Source organism: Mugil cephalus, chromosome 13 (assembly GCF_022458985.1).
Source record: "Mugil cephalus isolate CIBA_MC_2020 chromosome 13, CIBA_Mcephalus_1.1, whole genome shotgun sequence".
Taxonomy (NCBI): Eukaryota; Metazoa; Chordata; class Actinopteri; order Mugiliformes; family Mugilidae; genus Mugil; species Mugil cephalus.
The window spans coordinates 7,799,726-7,814,437 of NC_061782.1; the positions used below are offsets into that span (position 1 = coordinate 7,799,726).

At 42.6% G+C, this 14,712-nt stretch overlaps 3 protein-coding genes across 3 annotated transcripts; 1 reads left to right on the forward strand and 2 right to left on the reverse strand.

Annotated features, from left to right (window-relative positions):
• Window positions 1-803: 803 nt before the first annotated feature.
• LOC125018486 (delta-1-pyrroline-5-carboxylate synthase-like) lies at window positions 804-7,023 on the reverse strand. Its single transcript, XM_047602415.1, has 17 exons — window positions 6,858-7,023; window positions 6,118-6,235; window positions 5,868-6,019; window positions 5,587-5,736; window positions 5,076-5,180; window positions 4,826-4,984; window positions 4,430-4,520; window positions 4,075-4,199; window positions 3,829-3,973; window positions 3,664-3,737; window positions 3,360-3,459; window positions 2,920-3,140; window positions 2,688-2,825; window positions 2,389-2,584; window positions 2,112-2,233; window positions 1,671-1,953; window positions 804-1,538 (listed from the first exon to the last, which is right to left on the reverse strand). The coding sequence occupies exons 2-17, from the start codon at window positions 6,212-6,214 to the stop codon at window positions 1,357-1,359; spliced, it is 2,340 nt and encodes a 779-aa protein (XP_047458371.1). The 5' UTR covers window positions 6,215-6,235; window positions 6,858-7,023; the 3' UTR covers window positions 804-1,356.
• An 842-nt stretch (window positions 7,024-7,865) lies between these two features.
• LOC125018781 (E3 ubiquitin/ISG15 ligase TRIM25-like) lies at window positions 7,866-11,087 on the forward strand. The gene is made up of 6 exons (XM_047603115.1): window positions 7,866-8,465; window positions 8,574-8,669; window positions 8,761-8,994; window positions 9,085-9,107; window positions 9,229-9,362; window positions 9,449-11,087. The coding sequence occupies exons 1-6, from the start codon at window positions 7,866-7,868 to the stop codon at window positions 10,039-10,041; spliced, it is 1,680 nt and encodes a 559-aa protein (XP_047459071.1). The 3' UTR covers window positions 10,042-11,087.
• LOC125018778 (hyaluronan-binding protein 2-like) lies at window positions 10,800-14,701 on the reverse strand. Its single transcript, XM_047603110.1, has 13 exons — window positions 14,542-14,701; window positions 14,147-14,282; window positions 13,963-14,052; window positions 13,724-13,834; window positions 13,511-13,627; window positions 13,229-13,339; window positions 12,972-13,143; window positions 12,792-12,889; window positions 12,319-12,718; window positions 12,078-12,220; window positions 11,752-11,886; window positions 11,445-11,590; window positions 10,800-11,327 (listed from the first exon to the last, which is right to left on the reverse strand). The coding sequence occupies exons 1-13, from the start codon at window positions 14,599-14,601 to the stop codon at window positions 11,160-11,162; spliced, it is 1,887 nt and encodes a 628-aa protein (XP_047459066.1). The 5' UTR covers window positions 14,602-14,701; the 3' UTR covers window positions 10,800-11,159.
• Between the last annotated feature and the right edge of the window lie 11 nt (window positions 14,702-14,712).

Sequence of the window (14,712 nt, forward strand, 5' to 3'; positions counted from 1 at the left end):
TCAGACGTCTTCCATTATTGCGCAAAACTGATTTGAGATTTTTAGTAGTACCTCTTGTTAAATAACAATAGGCAAACATTTTAAAATACAATATTGGAATATCCTTTATAGCACAGGTGTCAAACATATCACCCCTTGGCCAAAAGCGGCCCGCCAGAGGGTTTCATCTGACCTGCAACATGTACTTGCAAAGTGCGGAAAAAAATCAGTAGAAGGCTGCACTTTTTTCAATAAAAATAACTGCTATTCCTAATTTGTCCACTGTTGTAGTAGGACAAGAGGACAGAACACAGCACTGAGACCCAGGACTAAGCAGGAGACAGCAATTTGCCCAAATTGCGCTTAATTTTTCCCCAATGTAAAAACTTTCATATTGTACTGGCTCTTCTTTGTGATAATACAAAAGTAAACATTGGGAGTTGTTGTTATTTATAGGTTAATAAGCTATTGTGTTACCGGTACTGCCCCAATGAGATCAAATTGGGCTGTATATGGCCCCGGAACTAAAATAAGTTTGATTCCCCTGCTTGGAAATTTCAAATTTAAACCCTAGAGTGTTACTGTGGGTCATGAGAAGACTTTTTTTTTTTTTTTTACTTTAGTGAAAACTCCCAATTGTTTAATGTTCGTGAAGAAAATCAAGATTAATGCATTTACCAAATACAGTCCCTTGCCAAATAAAGGGTTAAAATGGCTAAATAGAGAAGTAACAGAAATAACCCAACCAAGATGAGGCAACACAAGTACAGAGAAGTCATTGTTGAGATATTTCAGCCTAAACTTCTGGACAGATAACACACAAATTCAGGTTTAAACAACTGTACAGCATATTTATTAAATTATCTGTGAAAAGAGGAAGGACAGCAAAACGAACCTGCATCAAGATCCTGCACAAACAGTAAAATTAAAAAAAAAAAAAAAAAGACCAAGGGAGTCTTAATGTAGAAAAATAAATTAGAAAATCACAGCTGGGGCATGATTTCTTTATCTGCAGCTATAAAATATGACCATACAGTGGAAAGAGCTTTGTCCGTGTCCATGTTAAGTCTTGCTTTCTTTTTAGCACAATACAGTTCTCTTAGCAACAACCAGTCAATTCCTCAGAAGACATACATACCAGGAGATTGGTACGTATTTGAAAACAACTTGATTTACAGGTTTAGGCACAGGTTAGACAATCTGGGAACTAGGTTGTCTGATAAAAGTAGCCTCCATTCTGCATGGAAGTGGATTTATACAGGTAATGAAGCAGCAGCTAATGAGCTGAAATGCCACTGGCAGACACAAACCTTTACATATACTCTGGGTAGACAGCTGCTACCTTGACTCTGGTTGATGGCTTGTTTTTTTGGGCACCTAACTAAAACTTCCTTGGGGAATAGGGATGTTTTCATGAAGGTATTTCATACTGCCTTGCTCTGAAAAATCAGCTACCGTGTGTCCCTCCCCTCGTAGGACCCATTTGGTGGTCAGAAGTCCCTCCAAACCCACCGGACCTCTGGCATGTATCCGTGCCGTACTGATACCAACCTCGGCTCCTGCAAAAATAAGCAGTGGAAAATGAATGCTTCTGCCTTATTTTCACATTATTCAGATCATTAAACAACACAAGATGAAGGATGCTGATCATCCAGTATTAAAAAGTGACACCATAATCGATTTGTACATACCTAAGCCGAAGCGGTAGCCGTCTGCAAAGCGCGAACTGGAGTTCCAGAATACACAGGCGCTGTCCACCTGCTGCAGAAACTGTTCTGCTGTTTCTTCATTCTCTGTAACGATGACGTCGGTGTGGGAGCTGCCATATTTGTGGATGTGATCTATGGCGTCCTGCATGCCGTCTACCACCTCGATGCAGCACTCCAGGTCCCCATACTCTGTCCTGAGAGACTTCACCTCAGATGGACTGAAAGTTAAATAGGATGCAAACTTCGGTCCTGCATGAATCTTTACCTGAAAGAAACCAAAACCAAAAACGATCAGTTAAAAAGAACAGCGAAATGTACTTTGACATTAATTGAGTGCCAGTCTCTCGATCAAGAACGTGTCCATTTCTAGACTTTACTCAAACTGTGGGGAAAAATGTGTGTTTAATAGAGTAGGTTTCTTACTTCTTCCGTTCTCAACATGTCAATGATTTGGTCAAACATAGGAGTGCGCAGCAAATCTCTGTGAATGAGGAGGGTTTCCATGGCATTGCAGGCTGCAGGGTAGTCACATTTGGAGTCTCTGACTGAAAACAAACAGTGCGTATAATCAACCTGCAGCTCTGGGTTACACCAAGAAGTACAAATGCAATTAAAATTTAAAGCATTTAGACAGAAGAAGATGTGTGCCATGCATAATACTTTGATGTATTAACACAATGACACAGTTAAATGAACTTACCAATATCTATAGCTTTGTCTATGCTGGCATCGTTGTCTATGTAGACGTGGCAGACACCCTCACTGTGGCCCAACACAGGGATGCCCTTGGCCGCCCTCTGGATGTCCCGCACCAGCTGGGATGAACCCCTTGGAATGATCAGGTCTATCATCTTGTCCAGTCTACACAGGTCCTCGACTTCTTCACGAGTGCTCACCTACGTGACAAAGCATGTTATTCCATCATCATCATCAGCATCACAATAAATATAAAGAATACTACGATCATGGGAAAATACTAAGTCAGATTTTCAGTCTCACCAGTTGAATGGCATCCGACACTCCATGAATTGAAAGTGCTTCCTGAGTGAGTTGGTGAAGAATTTTATTGGTGTTGGTAGCTTCTTTACCCCCCTTCAGGAGCAACGCGTTTCCACTGGCAATTGCTAGCGCCGACACCTGTAACACGATTTTTAATGCGTGGGTTTAACATATGCGATAAGACTCGAATCTAATTATGATCAGATTCAAGGGAACATCTCGACAGTCTGACCTGTGGGAGACAGTCAGGACGTGACTCAAAGATGACCAGCAGGACGCCGATGGGGACAGTGATCTGTTCCAGCTCCAGGTTGTTGGCCACCCTGGTCCTCCTCAGGACACGACCCACGCTGTCCCTGGAGGACACAGCGAGCTGACGCAGGCCGATGGCAAGGCTGTTGAGCTTAGCAGTGGACAGACTCAGCCGGTTGATCAGAGGCTGGGAGAAACGACCTACAAGAAAGGAAATAAACAAAAATGATAACAATCTAATACCCACTCATTGTGATGTGCTGCCCTACAATAGAGGGCACAGAATCAAATTTGCCAACTTTCAATTAGCACCAATGCTTAAACCTTCTCAGTGAAGTGGAAATGCTACAGGTGGCATTTGAGTCGCACAGCATTATGCAGCTGTGGATTCGTGTGATCAGTGCGTTTTCTCTTCTATACCTGATAATGTTGCCATCTCCATGTCTTTCTTGTTGGCACTAAGAATCTCATCTTTCTTCTCTGTGAGCAGCTCAGCAAGACAACAGATGATTTCTCCTCTCTGAACAAAAAGACACACACCAAAAGATTAATAAGATCAAGATTAATAAAAGATACTAGCACAGCAGGAACTAGTCTATATTGAGGCTGATATATTGTACTTTGGTGACTTAACCCAAACAAACACATAAATAAAAACCTATTCTACTAGCATTTAAACCCTTGCTTCAGTTTGCCAGAAAAGGGAATGGAAAAAGAGGCCGACCTGTTCAGGGAGCAGGGAGGCCAGAGTCCTGCCTGCATGTCGGGCCATCTCCGTCTGCTGCTCCACCGTTGGACCTGATGGCGTCAAATCGATGCACATCAAATATTTAAAAAAAAAAAAAAAAATGGTTGTAAAATACACTTTTAAGATGGTTTCACACTATACCTGCAGGTTTCACTTCCGAGAAGAAGGTGCCAACTTTCTTCCCTTCGACAATGTCTGTTATCACATGGCCTGTGACTTTAGGGTATGTGCCGTTGGCGATGACGACGGAGGTCCCACCTTGAAGCGCCCAGAGGGCTGCTTTGACCTGATTCAAAAAAGACAAATAAGTACAATGCAACTTTTCCATTGACAAACCAACTCCGTCCTGTTTAGATTCTGTGATAAAATATTGTGTGTCACGCTGACCTTGGCTTCCATGCCACCAATACCGACTCTGGACTTTGTGCCATACGTGATTGACTGCTGGTCTCCAGGATAGAATATGTCAATGAGCTTGGCATCGTCTGTTCCTGGGGGACTGTCATACAAACCTGTGAAGGGAATTTTTTTTAACTTTTTAATCCTTCAAAGAATTGATATGGATGTCTTGTTAATATGAAAAAGCTAATAAAGGCTGGTATATAAAAAGATTTATCAGGACATTCGTTTTACTTTAAGATTATACGTAAAATGACTGATTATTAACGTGAAGTAAAGTCCAGAAAAAGAAATAAAGTGAACACATAAAAGCAAACTAAATTAAATAATATAATTTCTGTACCTTCAACATCAGACAGGGCGATAAGAAGGTCCACTTTCATTTCCACAGCCAGCCGTGCAGCCAAGCTGTCATTATCTTTAATGCTTATTACCTGAAAGACAAACAGAAGCTTCATTTAGCCAAAGAATATATAAAATATAAATATATAACATATAAAATATGTTCATCAGTTGTTGCCATGTAACAAAGGTCTCCAAGACTCATAGTTTAGCAAACAAAAACAAAAATATATCTTCACCTCCCTCCAAGCAAAGATAGGACATGCAGATAGTAGAAAATAAAACCACATGTCCAAGAAGTAAGATGATTACAAAGGTGGAACAAAAGGTGAAAAGAGCTTCCCAATTATGCGCCACATCTACAAGTCACTCGGCACGTGCACCACATGGTACTCACATTTACCCCCTGCAGGTCACTGTTCGGAACAGGGGGCGGAACAACGGCATCGTTGGTGTTGATGATGGGGACGATGTTCATCCGCAGCAGCTCGTGCAGTGTGCTGTTCAGGTTGCGTCGCTTTTGCTCATCGTGGAAATCTAGGTTGGTGACCAGAATCTGCAGAGGTGGACAGAAACGCAGAGAATTAAGAGACACTTAAATTATTTGCGGTCGGCATTTTAATCCCTATGAAAAGTCAAGTACGTACCTGTGCTGTGCAGATGCTGTACTGGGTGAACATGGCTTCGTACAACGCCATCAGACCGCTCTGTCCAGCAGCTGCACACGCCCTTGCCTCCAAAACTGGAACTGACTGAAAAATATAGAGTTTTCACTAAAGTGAACCTGACTTCTAGGGTTCAATATCACTACCGATTTCCTGCACATGTATATGATTCACGAAGCCATGACTTAAATCAAAGGTATTTCAACTTCAAGGCACATTTTCTTAGTTTTGAAGGGTATTTTCACAAAACTACCGCTGTCATCGGTTTTACAGATTTGTGGCATTTTGACAGTATTATACCTGTAGTTGTATCTCGCATATGTTTGCTTTTGTCTGCCTCTTCTGTGCTTTTTAAATTCAAACTGCTGCAGGAATGGCATTTATTTTTCGTAATCAATCCAAGGAATTTTACAAACCGATATTAGATGTTTAAGATGAGGATCCATTTTAACAGGAAAACTGTACCCAGCGTGTAGGTAGGTATGTTACTCACCATGTCTTTGAGCTGATTCTGTCCAGAATGCAAGGCTTGCCTGACACTCTGAGACAGCAATATTTCATGTCTCAGCCGCTGTTTCCCAAATGCCACTGCACCGCTCGTAACAATCATCATCTCCCTTCCTTGGTTCTGCAACATGGACACCTGACAGGACACAAATACAACGGCATTCAAGTCCTTCTTACAACTAAGTCACTCCTCAGAAGTGGTAGTTTCTAACTCATAACATTATGGTAACACAGACACAGTTCTCCTGTCTTAATCAACAATATTACCTGCTCTACTATCGAGGCCAGTCGCCCCAGTGCCAAACCACACTCATCTCCACGGGTGACCACAGCACTCCCCAGCTTCACTACGATGCGTTTGGCCTGCTTCAGCTCGCTGCGGTGGGCGAAAGACTTCCCATGGGGACGTGGGAGCGAGACTGCAGGGAAAGAAACAGATCACATTTAAATATATGCAATGAGATTGTGAGAATCGTGTTAGTTTCAGGTGTGATAAATGAGCCGGTTGTTTACTCACATTTAGCCTGGGAAAACGCTCTGCTGGAGACCGGACAGACATACGACTGCCGGATTCTGGACTGCAGGTGAGAACACAAGGCCAGCCTGGCAAACATGGCTGTGCCACCTGAGGACCACTGATATGAACACACACAAAAAAACAGTGCCAGGTCACTCTAACACTGGAACAACCTTGTCTGAGATAATTCAGTTCAGTGCAACTTTATTTATATAGCGTCAATAACAACACGTATGCAACGTCTCAAGACGCTTTAAAAAATCTGTCCTGAAACGAGATAAACATCCACCTAAAGCTTAAATTGTAAACAGGTACAAGTTACAGCTGATTATGTTACATAACAGTTTGATAAGCAGCCTTAATGTGCCATAAACAGGCTGTAGCTATGGTTGGCTGTCAACAATAGGGATTTAAAATTAACCTGACTGGAAAAGTTCCCAATACCGTTTGTAATGTAACTTGAACTTGACCTACTAAAGACATTGTTTACATAAAGCTGGCTTAGAAAACTTGCAAGCGTAAATATGTGACATTCACACAAAGATGCTCAAATGCATTTAATTGCACGTTATTTAATCAGACTATAGTAGCATATTGACCATTGCTACTCTGTCCGAACCTTCCAGGAGCTAGCTAATGTATGCTAGCTTTAGCTAGTATGAGCTAACTCGCCTGTCAGCTGGTTTCGCAAAAACAATGAAAACAAAACGGAAGAAACGTTTCAATAAAAGACTCCTTACCCGACTATGTGAATAGGTAGAGAATGAGCCACACAGCTACACTTGGTGGTGCACTGTAGAGAGGAGACACGTAGTCGGTGTGGCCGGTCGTCCCTCGGTGCCACATCCACAGCCCACGTTGTTCGGTAGAGCCATTCACGAAGGACGTTCGCGCAGATTACCCAGATACGTCAATGTTGTGAAGCGGTCTGTACGTAGTGTTAACTACGTCATTACGTACGCTTTACGCACAGTAGTACAGCAGAAGCTAGAGCAGTGATGGATAACAATACACCATTCAGTTCATATTTGACTTCAGTACTAGTTTATATTAAAGTTACGAATAAAGACTTCATCTTAAATGCTGTGTAAAATACCTAAATAAATGGTTGTTTATTATAAAATAAAAATAACAAATAAAATAACATTGATACCGCTGCACCATTACCAAATACAATTGCACAATTGTTAAGGTATTCATAATTTATAATGTTATGTACGTCAGTAATGAAAACTGTAACATGTTAACAAATTATGGGGATTACTGTTAACATAAGTTTTACACTGCCCTTTAAAAGTGTCAGAGGTTCACTTAACTTGGCAAATATTTTTCAGAGACAAAACTAAACTAAGAAAAACCCATTAAAAAATAATTTTAAAAAAAAACATTAATTGTGCTCCCTAAATTTAAATAGTTAATCGCAATAATGTTCCCATAGCCAACCTTGATATTTTCACACTCAACTGACCTCATTTTGTTTCATTAAAGTTTAAATGGTTTGGACAACTAATTGGTAATTTAATTCGCATAATCTCATTTGATGAAAGCATATAGCTCACTTGCGTGTGGCCTCCGGAGAGCGAGTGGTTTGAAACACCTCCTGGAAAGTATCAACTCATCTTTAGTAACCAGACACTGAGCTGCACGAGTGGTGTGTGCATGCCAAGAGAGCCCTCTGAAACATTAATGAGCAGGAAGACCAGGAGCACAGTGCACACTGAGCGGTCATAACAGCTGCAAGCAGAGCCATGGGGACCGTGGAGGAAACTTTGAAGTGTCCCGTCTGCCAGGATTTCTTCACAGAGCCTGTGACGCTCCAGTGCGGACATGGCTTCTGCCTCACCTGCATCCAGGCCGTCTGGGAAACAGATGTGTCTAGCGAGGGGCCTTTTTTCTGCCCAGAGTGTCAGATATTTCTACCCTCCAACATCACTCTGGAGATAAACACTGACCTTCAAAGCAGAGTAAATGACTTCACTTCTAACAGGTCGTCAGCACCGTCAGAGGAACAGAGAACAAATCCGAGTAGTGCGGCCAAGCCACCTTCTACCATCCGCTGCGATCATTGCATAGAGACGCCATCGGTGGCCGTAAGGACCTGTCTGACCTGCGACGCCTCGCTGTGCCAGGCTCACGCCCTGCTGCACCAGCGGAGATCTGCTCTGAGGGAGCACACGGTGGTGGAGGTTATCAGGGATCCACTGTCTCTGAAGTGCAGGGAGCATCGTGATGAGCTCAAGCTCTTCTGCATGGAGGAAAAGGTCCCTGTGTGCTGTTTGTGTGTCCTGGTTGGCACGCACAAGCACCACAAGGCATCTCAGCTCCATGAAGCCAGTGCAGAATTCAAAGTGAATATTGTTATTTTTCCATCAATTACTTGTATATTTTCCCTTCTTCCCTTCCCTTTCTCTGTTGTGGTATTTACATCCTATAGGCTTGTTGTATTTCTGTCTTAGAGTATGCTGGAGACCACCATGAGCAAGCTGCTGAAGAGGAGAAGTGAAGCGGAACATGTCATCGAGGACTTGGAGTCTCTGTACACAGAAACAGTGGTACAATGAATATGAATTCAGCTTTTTTTAATGATCAGATTCTTAATAATTAGTTCCTCTTTCTATGCATAACAGTGAATTTGTCTCCCAGAAGTCTGCCGCAGATTTCAGAGAGCGAATCTCAGACAAGTACAGCAGAATCCGCGTGGTGCTCGACGGTGATGAGCGTCTGATGATGCAGATCATAGATGCAGAGGAGGCCTGCATGACCGAGTGGCTGGATGCCCAGAGGAGCATCATGGAGGCTCAGATAAAAGAGATAGACGGACTGAGAGCCTCCAGAAAATCACTGCTGCAGGAAACGAATGACCTGCGATTCCTACAGGTAGTCGACATTGAGTTAGTTTGATCAGAAGTGAATGTTGCCTGCACTTGTACTGTATACAGTAATGCATGACCTGTACGTTCTCAACAGCAAATCACATCACAGAATCTTTGGTGAGTATACTGTGGACTGCTGTGTGCAAAATAAAATAGCCCCTGTGGGACATTACTCCTCTCAGTGTTGTCAGTCTATTTTTTTTTTTTTACTTTTATGTAATGTTTGTTTTTTTTGTAGTGATCCTTTGGATTTTGCAACAGTCCAGGATGTTGACAGGGTCCTGTGTGATCCTGAGAAGCTGCGGACAGTGGAAAGGCTGGTGGATGACCTTTGTGTAACTCTGTCCCAACACTTTCCACGAACGTGGTCATGTTAGTAAAGAATCCAATATTTTGTAAACAAAAACCAACCTGCACTAGCTCTGCAACTGCATAATCTGTGATTTTTTTATTTGCAGATCTAAGTTCTCCTACTTTGGACTCCAAAACAGCCCATCCAAAATTGGAAATAACTCAAGACGGAAAACAAGTGTACTGGAGACGCCAACCTGACAGCAAAGGGGCGAGCCCTCAACCGTACGACTCCCAGTACAGTGTTCTGGCTCAAGAGAGTTTTACAAATGGTCAGCACTACTGGGAAGTCATTGTCCAGGACAAACCCTTCTGGATGATAGGTGTAACCACTGGTTCGTTCGACGAAAAAAGTAATCTGGGTAAGACTTCCTCCAACCTGGGCGTGAACAACACATCGTGGTGCATCTACCACGGAGATGGAAAGTATCTGGCATGCCACGACACACAGGAGAAGCAGCTGCCCGTGGCAAAGAGAGTCAGAAAGCTGGGCATACACGCAAATCTCCAGAAGGGGGAGCTGTCATTCTACGATTCCGATGCCATGACCCTGCTTCACTCTTTCTGTGTACAGTGCACAAAGCCCCTCTACCCCATGTTTAACCCTTGCATTGACATGAATGGAGTGAATAGGCAGCCTCTTACGTTGTTTTGGATTCAGGACCCGTGGGACTGGAATGCAGGTGGAAGTAAAGAGTGAAATCACAAGACAACTGCAAAAAAAATCAATTTTTGCATGAAATTACAGGATGGGAAAGTGCTTTAAAAGATGTTTGCTTGTCAAAATTGCATGAAAATCATCAGTTTTCATGTCAGGAATTGTTCCAGATACGATGGAAGCTATGATAAGGCACTATACCAACAGTACCTCTGTGATATGGTGTTATGATTATATTACTATTAATGCTATTGTAGTGCTATAATCCTGTAGAAACCTGTCAGTTAAGAAAAGCATTTAATAATTTGTATGTTACCTTTTCAGTGTCTGCAGTTGTCATGCACAGTAATTGGCTGCAATTTTATTCTATATTAAGGTCTATCTGTTTGTTCTGCAGCTCAGCAGCTCTCTTGTTTGACTTGACGTAGTTCGGGGAGGTAATGACCCATGTGTAAACTACGGGCTCGCTCTTTGTGCAACTGTCCCTTGGGCTCACCGGACCATGTAGGACATGTACGCCTTCAGTCTCACATGTCAGTGGCCCCACAGAGCCGTTGCCCTGCAGCAAACTATACACCCAGTGAGGTCGAATAGCACGAGCTGTAACATCATTGTACTCCTGAAAGAGGAGAACTAACTCTCTGATTTACAATTATCTTTGCAACATGCTTTTTCCTTCTGCGCGGAGAAAATAGAACTTTTATCAGTAACACTTGCCGTGTACTTGTTAATTAAAGTCATGTTGATAAAAACTGAGAAAGATGAAGCTTTTATCAGTGTAAATATCCACATTTGACCAATTTCCCAATAAAATATCTTTATTGTTAACTGCTGTCATTTGCTTACATTCATCAGAGACATAACCACAACAGACTGTACTTGGTTAATAAGAAAAATTCAACACCTTTCCCCTCTCCCTGGTTGCATCATTTTAAATTCACTGAGTCTTCCCCTTTTACTCAGAGGCATTATTTCTATTATGATAAGAGAATATGATTCTCAATGCAGTATTTTGCTCTGTTGGCCAGAATACATAAAATTATATAATAATTACATTTTTGGAAAGCTCACATTAAATTGAAACAGATCCTACAATGATGTTGGAAATTTGAAGTAACGCCCGTGGCTACACCGGCCGGTTGGAGAGTAACAGAGGTCGTTTAAGGAAATGCTCCTTCAGTCTTTGACTTGATCCAGCCCAGAAAGTTAGTGACCCGCGTGTAGACCCCGGGCTTGTTCTTCGCTCCACATTGGTCACCCCAACTCACCAGACCATAAACAACTCGGGTGTTGTTCTGCGGACATGTTAATGGTCCTCCAGAGTCACCCTGAAACAAGAGGAAATGGCCGACTTATGTAAGACCCCAGAAAAAATAGAAGTATGCGCTGTGAGGGACAAAGGCAGCCGTGTCCTGATATTTTAAAGTTATCTGTCCCTTACTAACCTGGCAGGAATCCGCCCCTCCCTGCAGGTGGCCAGCGCAGAACATGCCAGGATCCAAGACATTGCCATAAACTTTGGATTCTGAGCATTTGTCCTGGTTGATCAGCAGCACATTGGCACTCAGCAGGTTGTTGGAACCGTAGTCAGCTTAAGCAACAAAAAGGGAACAACATTATCAAATACAGTATGTTGTCAGTCAGGGTTGATTTGACGTCAAGAATTTCAACACTGGAGCGGCTCCAAAGTGAAGCAAAACATCTGCAAGAGAATTACATTTTTCATTTTGTGGCAGAGACAGCCTTACGTACATTGCTCAGTGGAACCCCATCCAGAAATGGTACAATCCGTCCCATCAGGCAGTGGCGCATCTGGCAGACAGGCTGTCTTCACAAACTGGGTCTCTTTGGCGCAAACATCGCCAGTCCTTTTGAGCTTTAGTACAGCTTTGGAAATGCACAAGCGAAAATTTAATGATGCATTTTTTCATTCTTGTATTTTCAGTAGTTTAAGTTTTAGCCATGGAATAGAAATATAGCAGAAATATCATTGAGAATCACTCTTTTAAACAATAAATTGAAATCTTGCAGGTTACATAGGTTCTTTTTTGAATTAAAAGGAGAAATGTGTGACTTACCTATGTCGTTGTACACAGCATCAGGAGTTTCCCTATAGTTCTCATGTGGAATAGCTTTTTCAACTCCTATGACTTGAGATGAGTTGTCTAACCTGTTCAGCGACAAACCTCCCATCGTAACCTGCATGTCCTTGTTCGGTTCGCTGTGTCAGTGCAAACAACACAGTTAAAGAGTGCGTCAGCATGCATGAACTACACCATAATTAGTCAAAATTTGCAGTATTCATTACAGCATTCTTACATGCAGTGTGCAGCCGTCAGTACCCAACAACTTGCGATGAGAACTCCTCCACAGATGTGTTTAAATGACTGAGAAGAGCCCTTTGGTTTAACTTGCAGAGAAACCTGCCAGGGTATAGCTCCTGGTGAGACCTTCCGACCCCCAAAAATTCGGGTAATGGCCTTTTTTGGTTGAGCTATACCACAGGTGGGAAACTCTTGTGGTGGAGCGGTGGGGTTGACAGGGGCTTTGGAAGGTGTAGGAGAAGGTGGAGAAGGTCGAGAAGATTGAGAAGTCTGAGAAGGTTTAGTAGGTGGATAAGTTGGATCAGTTGGAGGAGTTGGAGAAGGTGGAACTTTAGTGGTTTTCGGCCCACTAGTAAAAGTCTGAGAAGTCGCTTGAGATGCCGTTGGCGCCACTCCTGGAAACACAAAAAGACATTACAACTGTTTCGCGTTCATAATTAGAAAGTTGTCTGTAGCTTTAAAGCTGACCTGTTGGATCAGGGCATTGAGTCACATCACAGTAGTCCCAAAACAACTTGCGGCCTTTTCTGAAGAAACACCAGGGCATTGCATCTCCGTCTGGGTTTCTGCATGAGAGAAAATGGGCACCCTCTTGTGGTTGCTGTCGCCAGTTTGAATACACTTGTAGTAAAATAACTTTCTCCAGACCTGCAGAAGTTGTGATGACCAAGTCCGTCTTTGTCCTCAAAGTCATCGAAGGGATCGACCCCTCTGTCAAGGAGGAAGTGAGAGTTCCAGAAGAGGCACTCCTTGCCATCATCTGTCTCACTCACGTTGCCTCGATATGACTCTCCATCATCCACATAGCAGTCATTCGGGCCTCAGAAATAAATCGCACTTAGTCAGCGTATAAGTTATCAGGATGTGCATGGTGGACCGGGAGGACAATAATGTTTATTACTTACCAACGTGGCAGTAACGTCCTCTGAATCCTGGAGGACACTGGCAGTCAAAGTCTTCACCGTCCCTGACGCAGGTGCCACCGTTTTTGCATGGATTGGGCTCACACAAGGCGACTATGGAGGGAAGAAGTACGCAGTGTAAGGTTACTTTACACCAAGTTATTTGACACCAAAACAGCTCATTTGGAACTTGGCTATAAATGGGAGCCTACAGGTGTCTGTGACGTACTTTTGACGGAAACATTATGTCTGATTTTGGTGAATTAATACTTAATGAATACTTACTTCTTCTGCAGTCTGGGGGCTGGAAGGGCACCTTGCATTTACACTCATAGAACGGGGGAGTCGCTATCAGCACACACTCACCACGCCCACATCTACCTCTCCTACAAACTTTTGGACCTAATACGTAAACACAAATAAAGGCATGTCTTTTGGCATTCATCCACGGTTGGTCATTTTATATTGGATGGTGGAAAAAGGGGATTTCCGTCAAACCTCTGTTGCACGTTTTCCCCTTGAACGGCTTGGGACAGTCACATTTGAATCTTCCCCTGCCTTTCTCCTTACACACACCATTGTTATTGCAAGGGTTTGGGTTGCAAGTGCCTGGGGAATAGATGGGAACACAGTATACTGTTTAAATTACAGCTTTACTAATGTGATGCAAAAAGAAATCCTGACATTAAATAGAGTGGTAAAGAGTAGGACAAGGATGTTAGGTCTTATACCCTTACCCTGTGGTTCGACAAGTTCTGAAAGCCAGTCTGCGTCTTCATCGTCTTCATCCTCATCAGCACCTGCGTCTACAATCTGAAAGAAAATGTCTAAAACAGCATTTCTTTCCATTAGATGTGGAACACAGTCGACTTCCTCTCTTCGAATACAAAATTTCAAATATTGTTCAAGTTAAAAACGCACCTTCGAGTATGTCCTTGAACTTATATTTCTTTTTCTCCCGCATACCACGTCCATGCCCATGTCCACGTTCATGTCCATGTCCACGTTCATGTCCACGATCGTGTTTGTCTTTGTGTTTGTCTTTTCCACCTTTCAGCTGCATGAAAAATCATTACAGTCGATAGCACCGACAAATTGTTATGAGAAAAGTGCCACGGCATTGCATTGTTGATGATACCGCGCAGTATTTTTGCGGTGCTCTGGATTTTGTTTAAGGCAAATTGCATTATCAGAGATTGCAACATTGTAAATGGAAAATAAATAAAAAATAAAAATAAACTTTTTTTTTTTTTTTTTTTTTAATTTACTTATTTGTAATGTTGAAAAGCCATGTGATATAGATAGTGAATACATACTTCTGCTGGTATGAGGAGCGCTGCTAAGAAGAGGCAAAACAGGAGGAGCTTTAGGTCCATGATGGCAGTGGAACAGTGGACATCCAGATGTGTAAGATGAGAGTATGCTGTGTGGCTTTTCTAAACATTTGTGTAAGTGCTGCGGCCTTTGAACCATGAGACTTCTCTGGC

Bases quoted from the DNA above. Each gene is read 5' to 3' on its own strand.
- LOC125018778 (XM_047603110.1), bottom strand. From the start codon at position 14,601: ATGGACCTAAAGCTCCTCCTGTTTTGCCTCTTCTTAGCAGCGCTCCTC. The intron at 14,053-14,146 runs GTGCGTTTTTAA...ATGCTGTTTTAG, and splicing joins GTTCAAGGACATACTCGAAG to ACATTTTCTTTCAGATTGTA. The intron at 13,628-13,723 runs GTTTGACGGAAA...TTTACGTATTAG, and splicing joins GGGGAAAACGTGCAACAGAG to GTCCAAAAGTTTGTAGGAGA.
- LOC125018781 (XM_047603115.1), top strand. From the start codon at position 7,866: ATGGGGACCGTGGAGGAAACTTTGAAGTGTCCCGTCTGCCAGGATTTC. The intron at 8,670-8,760 runs GTACAATGAATA...TTTGTCTCCCAG, and splicing joins CTCTGTACACAGAAACAGTG to AAGTCTGCCGCAGATTTCAG. The intron at 9,363-9,448 runs GTTAGTAAAGAA...TTTTATTTGCAG, and splicing joins CTTTCCACGAACGTGGTCAT to ATCTAAGTTCTCCTACTTTG.
- LOC125018486 (XM_047602415.1), bottom strand. From the start codon at position 6,214: ATGTTTGCCAGGCTGGCCTTGTGTTCTCACCTGCAGTCCAGAATCCGG. The intron at 5,737-5,867 runs GTAATATTGTTG...GTGTCCTGTCAG, and splicing joins TGGCCTCGATAGTAGAGCAG to GTGTCCATGTTGCAGAACCA. The intron at 4,985-5,075 runs GTACGTACTTGA...CCACCTCTGCAG, and splicing joins ACAGCATCTGCACAGCACAG to ATTCTGGTCACCAACCTAGA.